The sequence below is a fragment of the Paralichthys olivaceus genome, chromosome 21, assembly GCF_024713975.1.
Source record: "Paralichthys olivaceus isolate ysfri-2021 chromosome 21, ASM2471397v2, whole genome shotgun sequence".
Classification (NCBI taxonomy): domain Eukaryota; kingdom Metazoa; phylum Chordata; class Actinopteri; order Pleuronectiformes; family Paralichthyidae; genus Paralichthys; species Paralichthys olivaceus.
In genome coordinates, this window is record NC_091113.1 from 14,001,542 (window position 1) to 14,017,942 (window position 16,401).

The 16,401-nt window shown below is 39.6% G+C and overlaps 1 protein-coding gene across 1 annotated transcript in view; it reads left to right on the forward strand.

Moving 5' to 3' along the window:
* Nucleotides 1-16,401, forward strand: part of LOC109626619 (ras-related protein Rab-26) — a 60,403-nt gene that overhangs the window by 12,504 nt on the left and 31,498 nt on the right. Inside the window, exon 3 of the mRNA XM_069517117.1 lies at nucleotides 15,116-15,157. Within this exon, the coding sequence (XP_069373218.1) occupies nucleotides 15,116-15,157 (42 nt within the window). The remainder of the gene's footprint in view (nucleotides 1-15,115; nucleotides 15,158-16,401) is intronic.

Genomic DNA, 16,401 nt, shown 5'->3' on the forward strand with positions numbered 1-16,401 from the left:
TACATTGTGTTGAGGGTTCTTGTGAAAAAGGCGAATCAAGGTAATATAGCCAGTGCTGCATTTAGGGGCACAACTTCAGATCAGCACTTTGCAGCACTTGCTAGACGAGGTTCTTCGTTACTCTGCACTGTTGTTGCTGCTCTAGGCAAGATTTTTGTTTGATGTAATCCTGTTGTCAGCCTTAGTTACAAATTAAAAGAAAATAACTAAACAAAACCTCTTATGTTTTCATTCATTTTTGTCTACGTATGTATAGAAAACCTGACTTCATCACAGTCCACAAACACTTGCCAGAGCCTGTCATTTGTTTAGCTTGACGGCCTAATGGAGTAAAATACCTTCGGGGAGCCTTTAGTGCCTTTTTCTCATTGCAAATTCAGAGGATCAACTAGACACTTCTTTAGAGACCTGACCACACTAAGTGTATACACCATTTTAGAACACGCCGGCAGTGATCGTAAGAGACAAGGCAATCATACATATTCATAAACAGGCTCAGGTAGATGGTTCAGACTTTAAAAGGCATGCTGTATCATCAGTCAACAAACTCCTGCTTTGACTTTTCTTTCTGCATTCCTGATCAGGTTCATGATTAAGTTAAGCAATAATACAATGGATTTATATATATATATATATATATTGGCTTTAGGGTTCCTGCCATTAGATACTAAGTAAAATGTATTAACACATTAATCTTGAAAGTGGTGGAAGGGCAGGGCGGTACCACGGTGATCAATTAATGTTCCAATGAGGTGTCTCCTGTGGAAAAATTGTAGCTCCCCTCTCTGCCTCTGCCTGTCCAAACTATATGAATCATTTGTAATTCTATAATAATGATATTTACAAATAATGGCTGTGGTAGCAGGGTTGTATTTCTTTTTATAATTTATTTTTTACTAGTTCAGGAAAGAGCGTATACCCTCAAACACAAACACACGTTAACACACTTCATTGTGGAACTCGAGTGGCATTTGAGTCATTCAATAATTGTTTAAGACAACAAAAAAATATTCATTTATTGTAACTTACATAAGTGAAATATAGTCTCAGGTTTTTCAATGTTTTTGTCTTTTAAGTATTCTGAAACTACATGCTAAGCTTGAATCTAGCATGATTATACATTAGTGACTGTCTAGGTTTATGTTGAAGCATAGACTGTATGTAGAAAATTGACAGACTCCAGGTCCAGGAGTGAAGCAAATGCAGAAGTGCCAAAAACCTGTATTCTGTCAAATAACCAGCATGCTGGTTACAAAAAAAATTGCTAGTTTCAAGTGTTCTTCAATACAGCATGATGTTCAATTTGTAAGTTCTGCTCCCATTTCAAATAAAATAGGGACATGGATACAGTGTGATTGGCAGCTATTACCATCCAATGGGTGCAGGTCACAGGTGTAGGTGGGGGGGCACTGTCCTCGAGCTCTCAGTTGAGAACTGAACATGAATTTAGTCCATGTGTTATGTTTTACTTCCGTAATGTAACATTACTGGCAGAGACAATACATTACTGAATAATGCATCTTGTAAAGCAGCTAATGAAGACTGGGAAGGTTGCACATGTCCATGGTCGTTTCGCTTGCACTGTTTGCTGCACTGCCCCCCCCACACACAATTTCCTGTGGTGCTACTCCGTTCCTCGCAAATCTGAAGGCTTTCAGGAGACGTGCATAAATACAGATGCCATCAACACCGACTACAGACAGGAAGCTCTGCCGAGCATAAATGAGCCTTCAGACATGTTTTATGGTGGAAACCCCAATTCTAAGTGTTTTAATGCCACTTGTTATGATCTGCTGTTTGTATTCATTTCCAGGAGTCTGTGTGCACCTTTATAAAGTGGAAAAGAAACATCCACCAAACACCAGGTGCAGTTTTTCTTCGTCTGTTTTCATAACAGAGTAAACAGCATGTTTAATTGCTGTTGTTATCACATTCTGTTGAGAACAACTTTGTTCATTCCACTTTCTGTTTTGATTGAATTTTAAGCCGTCAAGCCAAGTCGATGAATTTATTAGTACCTCTAAGACCTCCACGTCAAGATATGACGTCCTTTGAGACTGCGGTCCCAAAATAAACGGATCAGGTAGCAGTAAATGGCCTCTCACAGACTGTTCAAAGAAAAGTTTACATTTATTACAGAGGAGAACACCAAGACGGGAGGATGACGAGATAATTAAATATTTCAACATTATTGCCTCTTCCTCTCTCATATAATAACACATTATACAGACTGCAATACCAGGTTTGGTGTTCTGCAATAATATCCTCTTTCCATGTTATGATTGAACCAGACTACAACAGCATTAACTATGATTTTGATGGTGAAAATAAAGTGAGCATAGATTTTTTTTTAATCATATGGTGACATGGCTGCGTCAACAGTCTTTTTACAAACCTCACGCAGCAACAGCAAGTGATATTTCACGACACAAAAACAATAAATGAGGGCGTTTGATTTGAATAATGACGACTGGAGCTGAAAGCTTTGACAAGCACATCAGCACGGTGCTGGAAATAGTTTGCTTTGTGTTGTAGCTGTTTCAAGGCACGACCCTCACAGTGCTCTGCAAAATCACTGTTTCTGTGCTCTGTGCCTGTTGCAACACTTCGCCTTAAATACAATACACTGTCTCTGTTTAAGTCATGGCACTGGTGTCATGTGTTTTATTTCAGAACAATCAACAGTATTAACTATTGTAAGAAATATCCTTTGTATGTATATTCTTCATGACAATGTTACAGAAACATCTTGAATACCCTAATCTCAGATCTGTTGTAAAATCTTGTCTCACCTAAATTCTGAGTCACCCTCTGGCTCTCTCTTCTATCATCCAACACAAGTTTAATGAAACTATTATTACACCCAAATCATGATAAGTGACCAAGGACAAATGAGACACTTCAGCAAATTTAAGAGGTCCTCAGGACGTTCCTTGATGAACTCCCTCTCCATAAAGACTTGAAAAACGCTGAAGGCCTTTAAAGCATCTTTGGAAATGAATAATGCTGCTCTGAACTCTGGGTTTGTCAACTGTGTAATCCTCCTTTATCTCAGTGAACCACTACTGGCCCTGGAGAGAGCAGGATGAGCAGAGCAGAGCAGAGGGGTGGTGGGTGGGGGGTTAAGTGTCTGACACATACACCCACATAGACAAATGCTTTATATGCACACAAGTACACAAAGAAGCAAAACAAAATGCATGAGTGTACGCACAAAAAAAGATTCTTTGATGCTCAAGACTCTGTTTTCCATCTTCTGTCCTTTCATATCTCCCCCCCACACAAATGCCTTTCTTTCCCTCCCTCTCACTCTCCCTTGTTCCATCTGCTGAAAGTGCAATATTAAATGTCAGCCTTGCTCTGTAATCACAATAATCAAACGCCAGTTCTGAAGAAAATAAAGGCAGAAATGATGAAGTGTAAGGCAACAAGTAACAGTAAAGACGTAAAACTAATTTACCCTCCAGCCCAGATTTTGGTTATGAGGTGCAAACATGTTGCCTTTTACACATTACAAGCCAAGAAGGACTGCATCTATGAAACAGCAAATTCCCCCATCTCGGTCAAAACAAAGATACACAGCATGTTTTCTTGAGGTGTCCAGCCCAGACTTTCTCCGCTTGACAACACTAAAGCCTCAAGAAAATGCTGCAGTATCACACAGTGCTCCTAGACTACTTAAACTAGAAGATGTTGCTAACTGTTTCCTTTTTCAACGCAGAGAGATAACACTTGGGTTTGAGCAGAAGTTTTAAATCCCAGTTTGACTTGTAGGGAGAAAGCAACATGCCCTAATAGGATTTCCAGCTTATTGTTCTATCTTGTCTGGGCAAGGATTGAATGGTTTATCCGGGCATTAAGTGCTGCACACTTAAATCCAGGGAGCCTGCAGAGTCTATTCTAACTCCCTGACACAGGCTCTATAAGCTCTTATGGAAACTTTTAGAGAAAAAAAAAAGCTTGATAATTCATTGACTTCAGCACACTTTTCAACAACAGGTTCATTCAATGATGTTTGTCCAAGTACACTGAATATTTAATGCTGGGCTAATCGAAATTTTTATGCCTCCGTGCTAGCGACAGCCAGTGACATAATGTTTTCTGGTCGTCCGGCCCATTCTCGTGAACTCGATATCTCATGAATGCCTTGAGGGAATTTCTTCAAATCTGGCACATACATTCATTTGGACTCAAGGATGAACTGATAAGATTATGATGGTCAAAGGTCAAGGTGACAGTGACGGTGGCCTCTCAAAACAAATGTTTTGCATTGTGAATGTACCTCAGGATCACATCAAGGGAATGTCTTCAAATTTGGCACGTGTTTTTGGCCTTTTAAATGTGATATCTCAAGACTGCTTTTAGGGAAAGTGTTTTGACCTATTGGTCAAGGTAAAGGTCACAGGGACTTTATATGAATCTGGGAAAAAATATGTAGAAATATGTAGATGGAAACTACTGGGTAGATTCATGCAACTGCAGTGCAGTGATTCGAAATATTCTGACAATGAAAAATGATCACCCATACAGCTTTATTGTTTTGTTTTAGTCTCTCTGCTATTGTTTCCAGTCACAGCAGCTAGTTAATATATATTTATAGAGTATCTTCCATTTATTTATATCAATAACTTTTGTACAACCAAAGCTATGTGAGTCAATAAACCATAAACATAATAATGAAATTGAAATTGAAATAAAATGAAATACGTGTTATTCCAACGAATTTTGCTAATGAGAAAATAACCTCCTTGGCCAGGGTAGTATTATGAAGAAGTGTGTAATCATATGGATGATGATGATGTTCTGTGATTAAGTATCTGTAATGGAAAACAAAATGTCCCTTTGTGATTACATGCTCAGTACCCACAGCATGTATGAGGACTGGTGCAAAGGAGAAGAAAAGGAAGACAAAGAAAGAACCCTTCCTCTCCATAATAAAGGCAGTGGAGGACCATTAAACTCAACTGCAACTCATTAGGGAGGGAATATAATGATACAAATCTCCATTCAGATTCGTTCAGTAGCAGCAGTGAATGATATCCCCCTGGAACCTTTGAAAAAATACAGGTTCAGGAAGTGTTAGAGCCTTCGCTTGAGATGAAAAGAGAAGACAAGTGGAACAGACAAGTTTTAAAGTGGACAAGTCAAACTCTCTGTGGCTGGCTGCCCACAAATCGAAATCTTTACTAAAAGTTGTGACAGGGCATAGAAAGGAAGAGTTGGCGAGAACTCTCACAGGTCCCTGGCTGTACAAACCATTAGCGAGACTTCTCCAATAGATGGGGAATCGTCACGAGCAGTAAGACACTGATTGTTATATAGGAAGAGAGGGATGACAAAAAGGGAAATGGGAGGGTGAAAAGGAGCACACGGTTAAATATTTTAAGACTTGATCGACAGAGCGAGCTGCGCAAAAATCGTAAAGGTCAAGACAGAGCAGAACACGAGGGAACGAGACTCAGAAGAGGGAGGGTGAGGGAGGAAGGGAGATGAAGTTTTGAAAGGGAAGCTGGGCGTGGGGTGCTTTTATAATAAGACAAGTTAAAAAAAAAAGAGTGAAAGAGAAAGAGTTGTAGAGGGTGACAAATCCAGGATTAGTTTATCTAATTGCCAAGTACAGGGTGTGAGCCATGTCTGTGCCAAACCACCGAGTGGAGAGGATGAATTGATGAGAGAAGAGAAGAGGAAATGTCTTGCAAGCCAACAAATTCAGCAAGACTTGCTGCGATGTAACAAGATGAAGTGCACCCACCTGGGATAGGTGGGTCAAAATAGTTTTTCAGCCTTTAGCCATTTCTCACACATACGTTGAGCCAAAACACAAACCTCATGTGGGAGTCCTTAGTTTTCATTTAGATTTATTCTCTGAGCTGAAAATCTTTCATGTTTCAGCCTGTTCAGTGGGTTTAACCTTGGAGCAGGAAGACGAGTCTCCAGAGAGGCCAGCTGCTCTGTTACATTTCATTCAAATGGCAGACGTGTCTTTTCCCAAGCGGACTTAAGTACATGTAAGTGCATTCAAACTTAATAAGAACAAGAGCTTGGTGTCTTGAATCAGAACATTGATGCTTCAAGGTAAATCTAACCTCGCAATGGCCACATGCTTTTAATGATGCTGCTGATAGGATAATAGGCTCAAGACGTAAAAAGGAAAATGTTATTTACTTCTATGGAAGCAGACCAGCAACCACTGAAAATGCCCTCTGCTGGTCATTTAAGAGTCATGGGGGATTGAAATTTTGGGGATCCATCCAACACCTGATATTTAGGTCCGGACAGAACGACCAGCCAACCAACATTTCCCATCAAACAATCTCATCTCTTGCATGGCTTAAAATGGAAAAAAGTGAGTGATTAGAAAGAAAGATTAAATCTCAAACAAGAGAGTTTTCCAATTCCAATATTACCAGGGGACCTCTGGGATAACATCACAAGTTAATTCCTTTAACTCCAGACAGTTTTTAAGTTAATGATAAACCAGGAAACCAAGACAGAAATATGCATGCGTCTCATATTAAATGCCTCCAACACTGTGTCTTTCACATGGTGCCTTTGGTCTGAATGTTCTCTGTTATTTAATGTGAATCATTGGCTGTGTAGGCTTCTTATCTAGAACAAATTCAGCTCCATTTCCTCCAGACTGCTGAGCTAACATGGCAGGGTGCTCCTTCTGTTTGACGAGCTCAAATAAGACGCATGTGTGTGTGTGTGTGTGTATACAAGGTGAGAAAGTATTGCCAGATAGATGTCAGAGCAACAGGAAGGTTTGGGGGATTTTGAGGACTATAGAGTCTGATTACTTATAAGAGCAAAATAACATATTTTATATTGATAGATTACACATTGGATGAATTTGTTATTTCTTCCACTAAACATATTAGAAATGAGGCCTTTTACACAGCACGTGTGTTACTGATAACATGCATGATTGTTTTGTTACATTCAAATAACCTAGCAAGCCATGATGAAACGATAAAAATGGGGAGAGAGGTTGACACCTTGTATCTTGTGCAAACGTTGACACCAAATTAGGACCCACACAGTCCACCATGTTCCACCACTGAAGGTCCTCCTACCCACTTGGGCAAAGAGGGGTAAGGAGAGGGGTATTTACAGCAGTTGCAGGCTGCATCTTCATCACTAGGTTAATCAGTTAACACTACATTTTTGCTTTTTACAGAGAACTGATGGATTAGAAAGATACAGCAATGATAACCTTGCGAGTCAGCTGGATTTCCAGAGAGTGAGAATCTACCTCACAAGGCTCCACGTGATGCTCTGCAGCCACAGTGGTTCTGACCACTCAGTGTTCTATGAGGGAGGAATTTGTGGCTGCTGTGGGCATCTAGGACAGTTTGTTGATTGTCTCAAATAAAAAAAAGGGTTCAGGGCCAGACAGAAGGTGATTGGATGACATCACTAAGTCTTTTTTTGGAAGTGCCTGCCCTTTTCCAAACATTTTTCCACAAAGCTTTCCCAGATGGTTACAACACATGGTGCGTAAACAGCCATCTGCCACGTCAGGTTACAGTAAAATTATATTTTTATGAGCACTGATGCAACAAGGAAGCCATTAATAGATCAAAAGTACTAATTATAGTAGACATTATTATCATTACAGTGTGAGAAACCAGGTATTCATTGATATTGTTTCTCTCGTGTTTCTGTGCAGTCTGTCAGGACCAGGGATGCGTAATGGATGTTCATGTTACTGTGCTCTATCTGAACCCAAGGCCAGCAGGAGGAAATGACTCTTTTATTTCTAAACTTTTGATTTCAGTAACCCGCAATAGATCATAACTGTCATCATCAAACGAGCGCCCCACAGTAGTCTCTGTATTCATCTCTTGCAGCGTCACTCTGGGTTTTCTCTTCATTCATCTTTGCCTAAACCCTCATTTTCTCCGAAAAACTTGAAGAGCAAGCAAACTGATAATTAACTCTCGTTAAATCTGCACAAATTAGACAGATAGAAAGGGATGAATGGGTAATTCACGTGCGTGTGTGTTGTAAAAACTTTTTGATAAAGTTCCCAGAATGATTTATTTTTCAATCTAAATGCTGACAGTTTTGTTTGTGTCTGTAAAGTTTGTCTTATTTCTTGTTTTTTCTGGTTTCCCACTCTAAATATCATTTTGGCTGAAGCATCCATGCATATCTTGTGCGCTCTCAAACATACACACAAACACATTGACCCTTCTGTCACAGTCAAATGAATCCATCGTTACCACCAACCCTTAATGTCCGGGGTATGCTGGCCTTAATGGGATGTAATGTTGTATTCAGCCTTTATAAACTGAGGTCATTTGTTAATGTCATATTTTGCTGTTATTGCCTTTGAAATGCAGAGTATTTCAAAGTGTTGCAAAGTAAAAGTGTAAAACAGTTTTTGTAATTCCTTTTTGCGGTAGAAGATGGTCCACTCACATTTTTACAAACTCCCATCCAAAATAAAATGTGAGGACCTAAATGAGACGCACACGAGGACTGATCAAACTAAATCTTTCAACAGGTTGACAGTTGAATCAGTGGCCTGTTTCTGAGAGAAAGGTTAAGGAACTCTGTGATTAAACCTGATCAAGTTATTGACTGATTGTAATCCTGTGATCTGAAACTCTTTGTTCAGTGTTAGTTATCTCACCTCACGTGGAGCATGTTTACGTGGAGCATGTCCACGAGGAGATAAAAATCTCTCATCAGCAGATAAGATACAATAGTAACTGACAGAGTTGAGCAGAAGTGGCTTTATTAAAAACCAAGAGTTTCCATCAACCCTTGAGTTTTCATTCAAGCTGCTTCCAGAAACAGGAAAACACTTGAAATATCACATGAACAAAAGCAACTGTGGAACACGAGAGAACACAGGGTTTATATAGAGGAGTAAATCATGCGTTCTCAGTGAAGGAGACTCAGGTGTGACTCGTGAGGCTGCAGGTGCAGGTCATCATGGAAGCAAAAGTCCAAATAATCTCCTTTCCTAACCACTAGTCCTTGACTCTGATGGAAAGCATCACAAGGTGAAGGGGGAGCTGTAAGGAGTTAGGATCCAGAATCTCAAATTTGAAGCAACCATGAGGTTTTGTTTTGTATGATAGTAACAAATAGAATATCTTTGGGCTTTGTGCATTTCATGATTTTGTAATGAGCGTTTTCTGTCACATCAATGAATCAATTGAGAAAATTATCTGCGGGTGATACGGAAATGAAAATGAAATAGTTACAGTTCATGTTAGTTTACATTGGACTGCTTTAGTTTACAAGCCATGATGCATGTCGACAGATCTGTTAGAAAGTGCAGGGTTTTAATGACATTGGAGTCATTTACATATTGTCTCCATCCTCCATCTCAGTTTGTGTTTTGTCTTTCTTTGGCAGCGTAATTAAAGACACGCATGGTTGTCTGATTGAATTTTTTGAAGTTAATGGGCAAAACCAATCAGTAGTCCTTTGTCTGCATTCGGTGTGGGCAGCTGTGTCGTGAATGGTCAATTCATCTGTAAAGTTAAGCAGCTTTTTTAACAATAATCTTTTAAAACAAGGAATAACTGTTGTAAATGCTCTAGTGTGATTTAACCATCGACTGTAAAAGATGGACGACATGACTGCTGCCCAAAACTAAAGCCGAAACAACAAGATTGCCCCCTGGTGGCTGGCTGCAGTATAGGTCATAAACCCTGCCTCTTCCATGTTAGTGGATGGGACATGGACCAAACTAAAAAGTACACATTAAAAACTTTGCTCAAATATTTACACTCAAGACATTAGCGACAGCATGTCAAACTCTGACAGTCATGCTGAATATGTGTAGAACCGTCTCAGCAGCTGGGCCAATTCTCCTGTTCTATGAGATTAGTACAGTAATAGAAGTGTGGTTTATTTTTTATATGTAACATGTTCTTAACCATCACTCTGTCCGTGACTTTCAGTGTTTCTCTGAAGTTTGAGAAAGAGTTGTGAGTCTGGATGACTCGTATATATTCAAAGTCAGGTCAGACTGGCAGGTTGATTGAGAGATAGCTCAGAGCTGTATGAATATTAATGGTGGTTTGTCAACAGCTCAGCACTTTCTGCAGGTATTTGTATATTTATTATTTGCTTGTGTGCACGTGTGTATAATCCTAATGGGATTTAATAACTGTCAAGTATTTTGGTGTTGTAATGATTAATATGTCCATGCTGTTGTTTGTCATTTGTGTTTTAGTAGTCCTCCTTAACTGTCATTTGCATATTATAATAATAATAATAAAATGATAAACTTTATTTATATGACAAATTTCATAGCATAAAAAGCAATTCAAAGTGTTTTACATAAAACAGAACAACAGAAGTTTGAAACTGAAAAAGATATTACATTTACAAAAAAGAGATAAAGGCAAGTTTAAGATTACAGTAAATGAAAGGAAATGGTTGAATTTATTAGAAGCAAGATCATAAATCATTATATCTTCTCTAAAAAATAGGTTTGTGTGTGTGTGTTTGTGTGCATGCTCATGTGCAGCAGTGTGTGGGTGTCTACAGTGCACAGCGCACTTAAAAATTGTCTGCGTGCCAAAGCCCATTTCAAAATATTCCACTTTGGCGCTGCCAGTCTTATCAGTTAACACACACACCCATACACCCACCCACCCACCCACCCACACACCCACACACACACACACACACACACACACACACGAACCAGCTTCACTCATCTTTAGAAAAGAGATAAACAATGTTTAACTTGGCTCTAGAAGTGTCTCATCATGTCACAAATTTTTTTTGCAATTATTCTCATTTAACACATTTGTTTTCGTGTCTGATTAGAAGACTCTAATGTAGATTATAACCCTCAGAGAAACTGAGGTCACAGAGACGATCATCTTTTACTATTCATTCTCCTTTTTGCACTTTGCCAGACTTCCCTCTCCTCCAGTCTCTGTTCCCATCACTTTGATTATTTAGGAGCTCTGATGAACCTAATCATAAAGAGGATTGAAACAAGAGAGTGTGGGAAGGGGAGAGTGAGACACACACAGGAAGAGAGGGAGGAAGTGAAGAGGTCAGGGGGGACAATGAGAGAAAGAGTGAGGAGAGGAGAGAAGATGAGTGAAGATGAGATGGGATCAGAGCCTCAGGTTATTGAAAAATCATTAGCAGGGCGGCCATGCAGATTATTATTTATGTTTGAAGAAGGGAGTGTGTGTGTGTCAGTTTGGGCACTTCTTCGCCTCTGCACCGGAGGCGGAATGTTCTGGGGTTGTGCATCCATCCCTCCAGCTCTTGTGAACATGATATCTCTTTATGGCCTTGAGGGAAAATCTTTGGATTTTACTCAAAATACTCACAACTTGTTAGATTCTGTTGGTCAAACGTCAAGGTCACCATGACCATGATTCTGTGGGATGGCATTAAGGCGCAGGCATTCACTCGAAAGCTGCACTGCTCCTTGAACAACCGACACAAAGAGACAAAGAATGTTTTAATTGTCCACCGGCCCAACAAATTAAGTGTCCCACTAAGATTTGTCTCAGTAATTGTGTGGAGAGAGCTCCAGGACTCTAAATTCCTTATCTCCATTTGATAAGTTAGTAACACAACCTGCATGAGCATTAATGCAACCAGAGTCCATATCACAGCCCAGTCTGCAATCTGGCTGTTGCCGCAGCAACCCCATCAGTTATACCACTGTTGTATCTTAGGACTCGTACAAAACCACATTAGGAGAGTAGTGGGTTTTAGTTTCTTTCATTTCTCCATGGAAACTGCCTCACATATTTCCATCTGCTCACCTCTGACAGATTTCACATCAACGCTGAAACACTCTGCAGGATGTCGTGGACTCACAGTTATGTAAACACCCAGCCTACACACAGTGCTGCTAACATCTCCACTCTAGTGTAAAGTCAAATATTAGTAACACCCGGTGTCACTGTAACACTCGGGCTCCAATCCCTGTCAGTGCTGCACCTATCAGACATTTACAAAGTCATTCAGCTGTGGTTGTTGCATTAACAGATCACATGAGCGGAATTTTCACATTGGAAACATCTGCTCTGGTGAAGCTAAAGTGGAATAGCAATGCTTGGGATGGCTGCACCAGAAAATCTCATTCAATGTGTAATTTCATTCAAGTAAGTGTCCTAATAACAATAACATATTGCTGTTTGCTTGTTTATGTCTTAGTTTATTAAAAAACGAACACAGACACAGTCAGATCCCCTTAATTTCCCCAGTGAAGCGTTAGGACAGCTGATCCAATGTAGGAGAAATACAATGGGCTTCATTCCCTACACAGTCACATGGGGTTTTACATAAGCCTGTTTGTGGTCTGAGTTCAGTCATTTGTAGCCATGTCTTGACTCTCCACAAAATTAACATGTGAAATAATCTTATATAAAAGATACAACATGGTGGAAACGTCAATCCTGGTACACACTAGAGGATTTTGAACTCTTAACCGATTTAAGACGATTTAACTAATGTTTAATCTTATAACAGTCATGAACGCATGAACTAGATAATTTGGCCAGAATGTAAGAAATTATTTCCAGAGACTTGGATTCTCACAGAAACCTGCGTCATTCTTCTTTTTTTTTATAGTGCGGGTGGCAACAACTTTTAGATGCTGAACTGAAGTGGAAAAACTTGCGTGATTAAACTTGACTGAAGAAAATCAAACATGGAGGTTGACTGACATTGTTTGGTCTGTCTATCAAATATATTGGATATTTAAAATTCAAGATCAGGGAGGCTCTGACCAATTAGTAGCATTATGATTATTTTGTAAACCCCTCACACTTCAGAAATATTTGGGCAGATGATTGGCATTGACTTGCCTTTACCTAGTTTGTTGTGAAGGCTAAATCCTCTAGTGTGCAGCAGTCCCTAAGAACATAACAACTATTTAAGATGTTACTGATTCTGCAAGTCTCTGAACCTCGCGCAAGGAGTTTTATAGAGAAAATATGAATATTATTTCATTTAGCTACAGGTTTTGTATGTTGTGCACTTGATGTCTAAAAGCAGTGATGTTAGTGGAAGAAGTTTAGCTTTTTCACTGTTTTTAAATGAGTTTTGTCTGCATAAAAAATATTTCCTTGCAGGTTAAAGAGAATGATTTGGGTTAAAATACTGTCCTTTGGAAAAAGTAAAGGACCAGAAGCTGGGGCTGGTTTAGGGTTGAACCAGCTTTTCTACAGCTGGAACCAGGAGGGACTGGTCCTTTATTTTTGACCCAAAAAATATGCACATTTCAGTGTGCTGCTCTTCAGCAATAAAGCTTGAGATCTCTGAAACTCTGTTCTATAAGCAAACATTCTTTTGCACTGCAAAGCCTCTCTTTATCTAGAGAAAACTGAGCCGGCCCTTGAGCAGGCTTTCTGCACATTAACACAGTATTTTGCAGTCAGAATAAGGCTTAGGAGCTGTAAGATGTCCCATTTGAAAGGTAAATTAACTACAACTCACAATATCCCCCATGCAATATGGATGAAATGCATTAAGAATGAGGCAAAGTATATGTTTGTGAATGGGCAGATTGCTCAAGCTATCAAAGCTGCCAACAGCAAAGCAGAGATCGGTATGGAAAAACAAGTTTATGTGCAGATGAGGCAGCGTTAAGTAGAGTGACAAAATAAATTATCCACACAATATGGTGAGCAAATTGTGGTACTGGTTTTCTCCAGCCTATGATTTATGTCTCAGTTTTATACTGTAATCAACTTCAACCTGCATGGCCAGTAATATAGAGTAATTGTGTGTGTATCAACATGCTTGTATCAGTGCTCGCTCCTCCATGTGGAACAGCTTTCTTTCATTATTCGGCAGGTCTCCTTGTGGGTAGATGCCAGTTCTTTTGCTGCACCTGTTACATTTTCCTCTTTCTCAATACAAACCTGTCGTAATAATGGTGGCAGATTTGCAACTCACATTTCAGTGGGTCCTTCAGATTTTGATTTGTTTGGAAAAGTCCACAGCTCGACAGGGGTTATACGATTACTATGCTGAGCTATGGTTGAGGAGTTTGGCCAACGCTTAATTTCAAAATTAATTGTGAGATTTCCTCTCCCTGTTCTTAAGGCTGCCGTTGAATCTGCTTATTCAGTCAGAGAGATCCCCCAAAGTCTTCATCTATTGCCCCATAGAGACCTCAAACACAAGACTGAATACCAAATTTCATATTCTCCTCAAAGAAGAAACATTGGCACTTGTGCTCCTTATCGACATTTGCATGCAGAAATGCTACCACTATGTTCCCTCAGGGGCGCAAATATAAAACGAGCCATGGGGTCGTCATCACCGAGACACAGACACAGCAGTAACATCCCAGCAGGCATGTGGTGGGCAGGAGATGTGTGTTGGATTTTAAACATTACACAATGTAATAGAGAATTTTAAAATGCATGTAAAAAAATACTTTTCTTCACAGCAGTTGGAAACCAGCCTCCTGGACGCATTTTTGCCTGTAAACCCGCAAAACACGTTAGATTGAGGTGCAGATATTCCCACTGGGTGCTGACCGAGGCAGTGCACTCATCCGTCGGGTTTGCTAGCATAATCACATCCCCTGTAATGATAGATGACAGAGTTAGATCTGCTCTCTGTGGAGTGGAATAGTTGAAAATCAGGTGGGGGCTGCAGCAACTGGTGACCATCAACTTGAAAAATAGGCCTGTATGTTACCTTGTGCATACAAATCATGGTGTGTACACGTATGTGTGTGTTTGCGTGCGTGTGCATGTGTTGCACTATGCAAATCTGCCTGGAAGCCACATGATGTAAATGATGCAACTCTCTGAAACAAAAGTATTCATCAGGTGTGTGTTTGTTTGTGTGTGTTAGTGTGTGTGTTGGTACATTGCCATAGTACCATAGATAGTATGGGGTGCTGACATCACAGAGATAAAAGAGAGGCTCACGGCAGAGGCCAAGCACTTATTACACCAACTGTGGTCACAAAAAGCCAACAGTAGTACATCACACAAACACACACACACCAAACTCTATTTGCTGATTTAACTCACTTGTGTAAAGTGTCAGTTTTTTTGTTTCTTCTCGGCCCCTGTTCCTTCGCTTTCCATATCTGCAGATTTTCAATTATACTTACAATTTGTTTTCCTTTCCTCATGTCTTTCAGAATAAAGTTATGAGCATTGACGCTGTGAAGGTCAAACTGCAGGTAAGAACAAAATGTACTTCTATGAATGTGTTTTTTTTTTAATAATAAATCACCAGCGACTGTTTTCCCATCATCCATCAGTCTCCATTTCAGGTGATATATTAGGTACATTTTTTATGAAACTTGCAGGAGTGTAGAGTTTTTTTTTTTAAAGGTAGCACAGAATGGTTGGTAATCCGTTCCATTCAAATTTCTTTAAATTTGCTACAGATGTTCAGCTGGACTCAAGAAAGAACTGATTTGATCTTGTGAAAGCAGCATCTCATTGACACCTTGAGGGAATTTCCTCAAAGTTGGTACAAAAGGTCCAGTTGGATTTAAAGATGAGCTGATTCGATTTTGGTGGTCCGATGGCAATGTCATGTTCTTGTTAGCGTGATATATCAGAAAAAAGATATAGACCTAATTAGACTTTGGAGGTAAAAGGTCAAGGGCATGTGACCTCACAAAACTATATTGTTGCTTTGTGAACATCGAAGAACCCCTCAAGAGAATCCTTTCAAATATGGCACAAAGGTTCACTAAGACTCACAGATTAACTGATCAGAATTGGGTGTTCAACATTCAAGGCCACAGTGGCCTCACTAAACATGTTTTTGGCTTCTTGACCATGATATCTCAATTCTAACCTTTGGGAATTTCTTCAAATTTTGACGAGCTGTGGACTCAAATATTACTGATCAGTGTTCAAAGGTCAAAGGTCATGGTGACCAAACCAGCCTTGAGAAAAATGTACTTATACTGCAACTGCTATCGGTGGTGAAGGTGTACAACCATGAGGCTGTAATTCTGGTTTATCCTCTGTTCATATCAACAGAAGAGCATAAACTGGTCTCATGTGAGCATTGAAATTGAAGTGAGATTATTTTATACAGGGTAGGTTGTGCATTTTGGGTTTCATCAGAGCCTTTTTCAGCAGCCTGATGCTTCTTGAGAAATTTCTACTGTTAATGCACCTACAAAAGCAAATGCTCCCTGATAAACTTTCAGATTGAGGATCATCATATTTGTGTCATAAATTTGCTGACAGTTATATTCACCTTTAGTCTTCACTTTTTTATGTTAGAATGCGTTATTCTCCAGATGTCCACTGCTTTGACAGATTGTATTTCTACTGCATGTCTCTGATTTCTTACTGAACAGAGGCACGTCAAACATATGCAAGTGTAGTAAAGGGAGCAGAATCAGTGAAACACATGCTGGCGAGAGTAAAACCTGAGAATTAGTTTAGAGGGATACCAAAG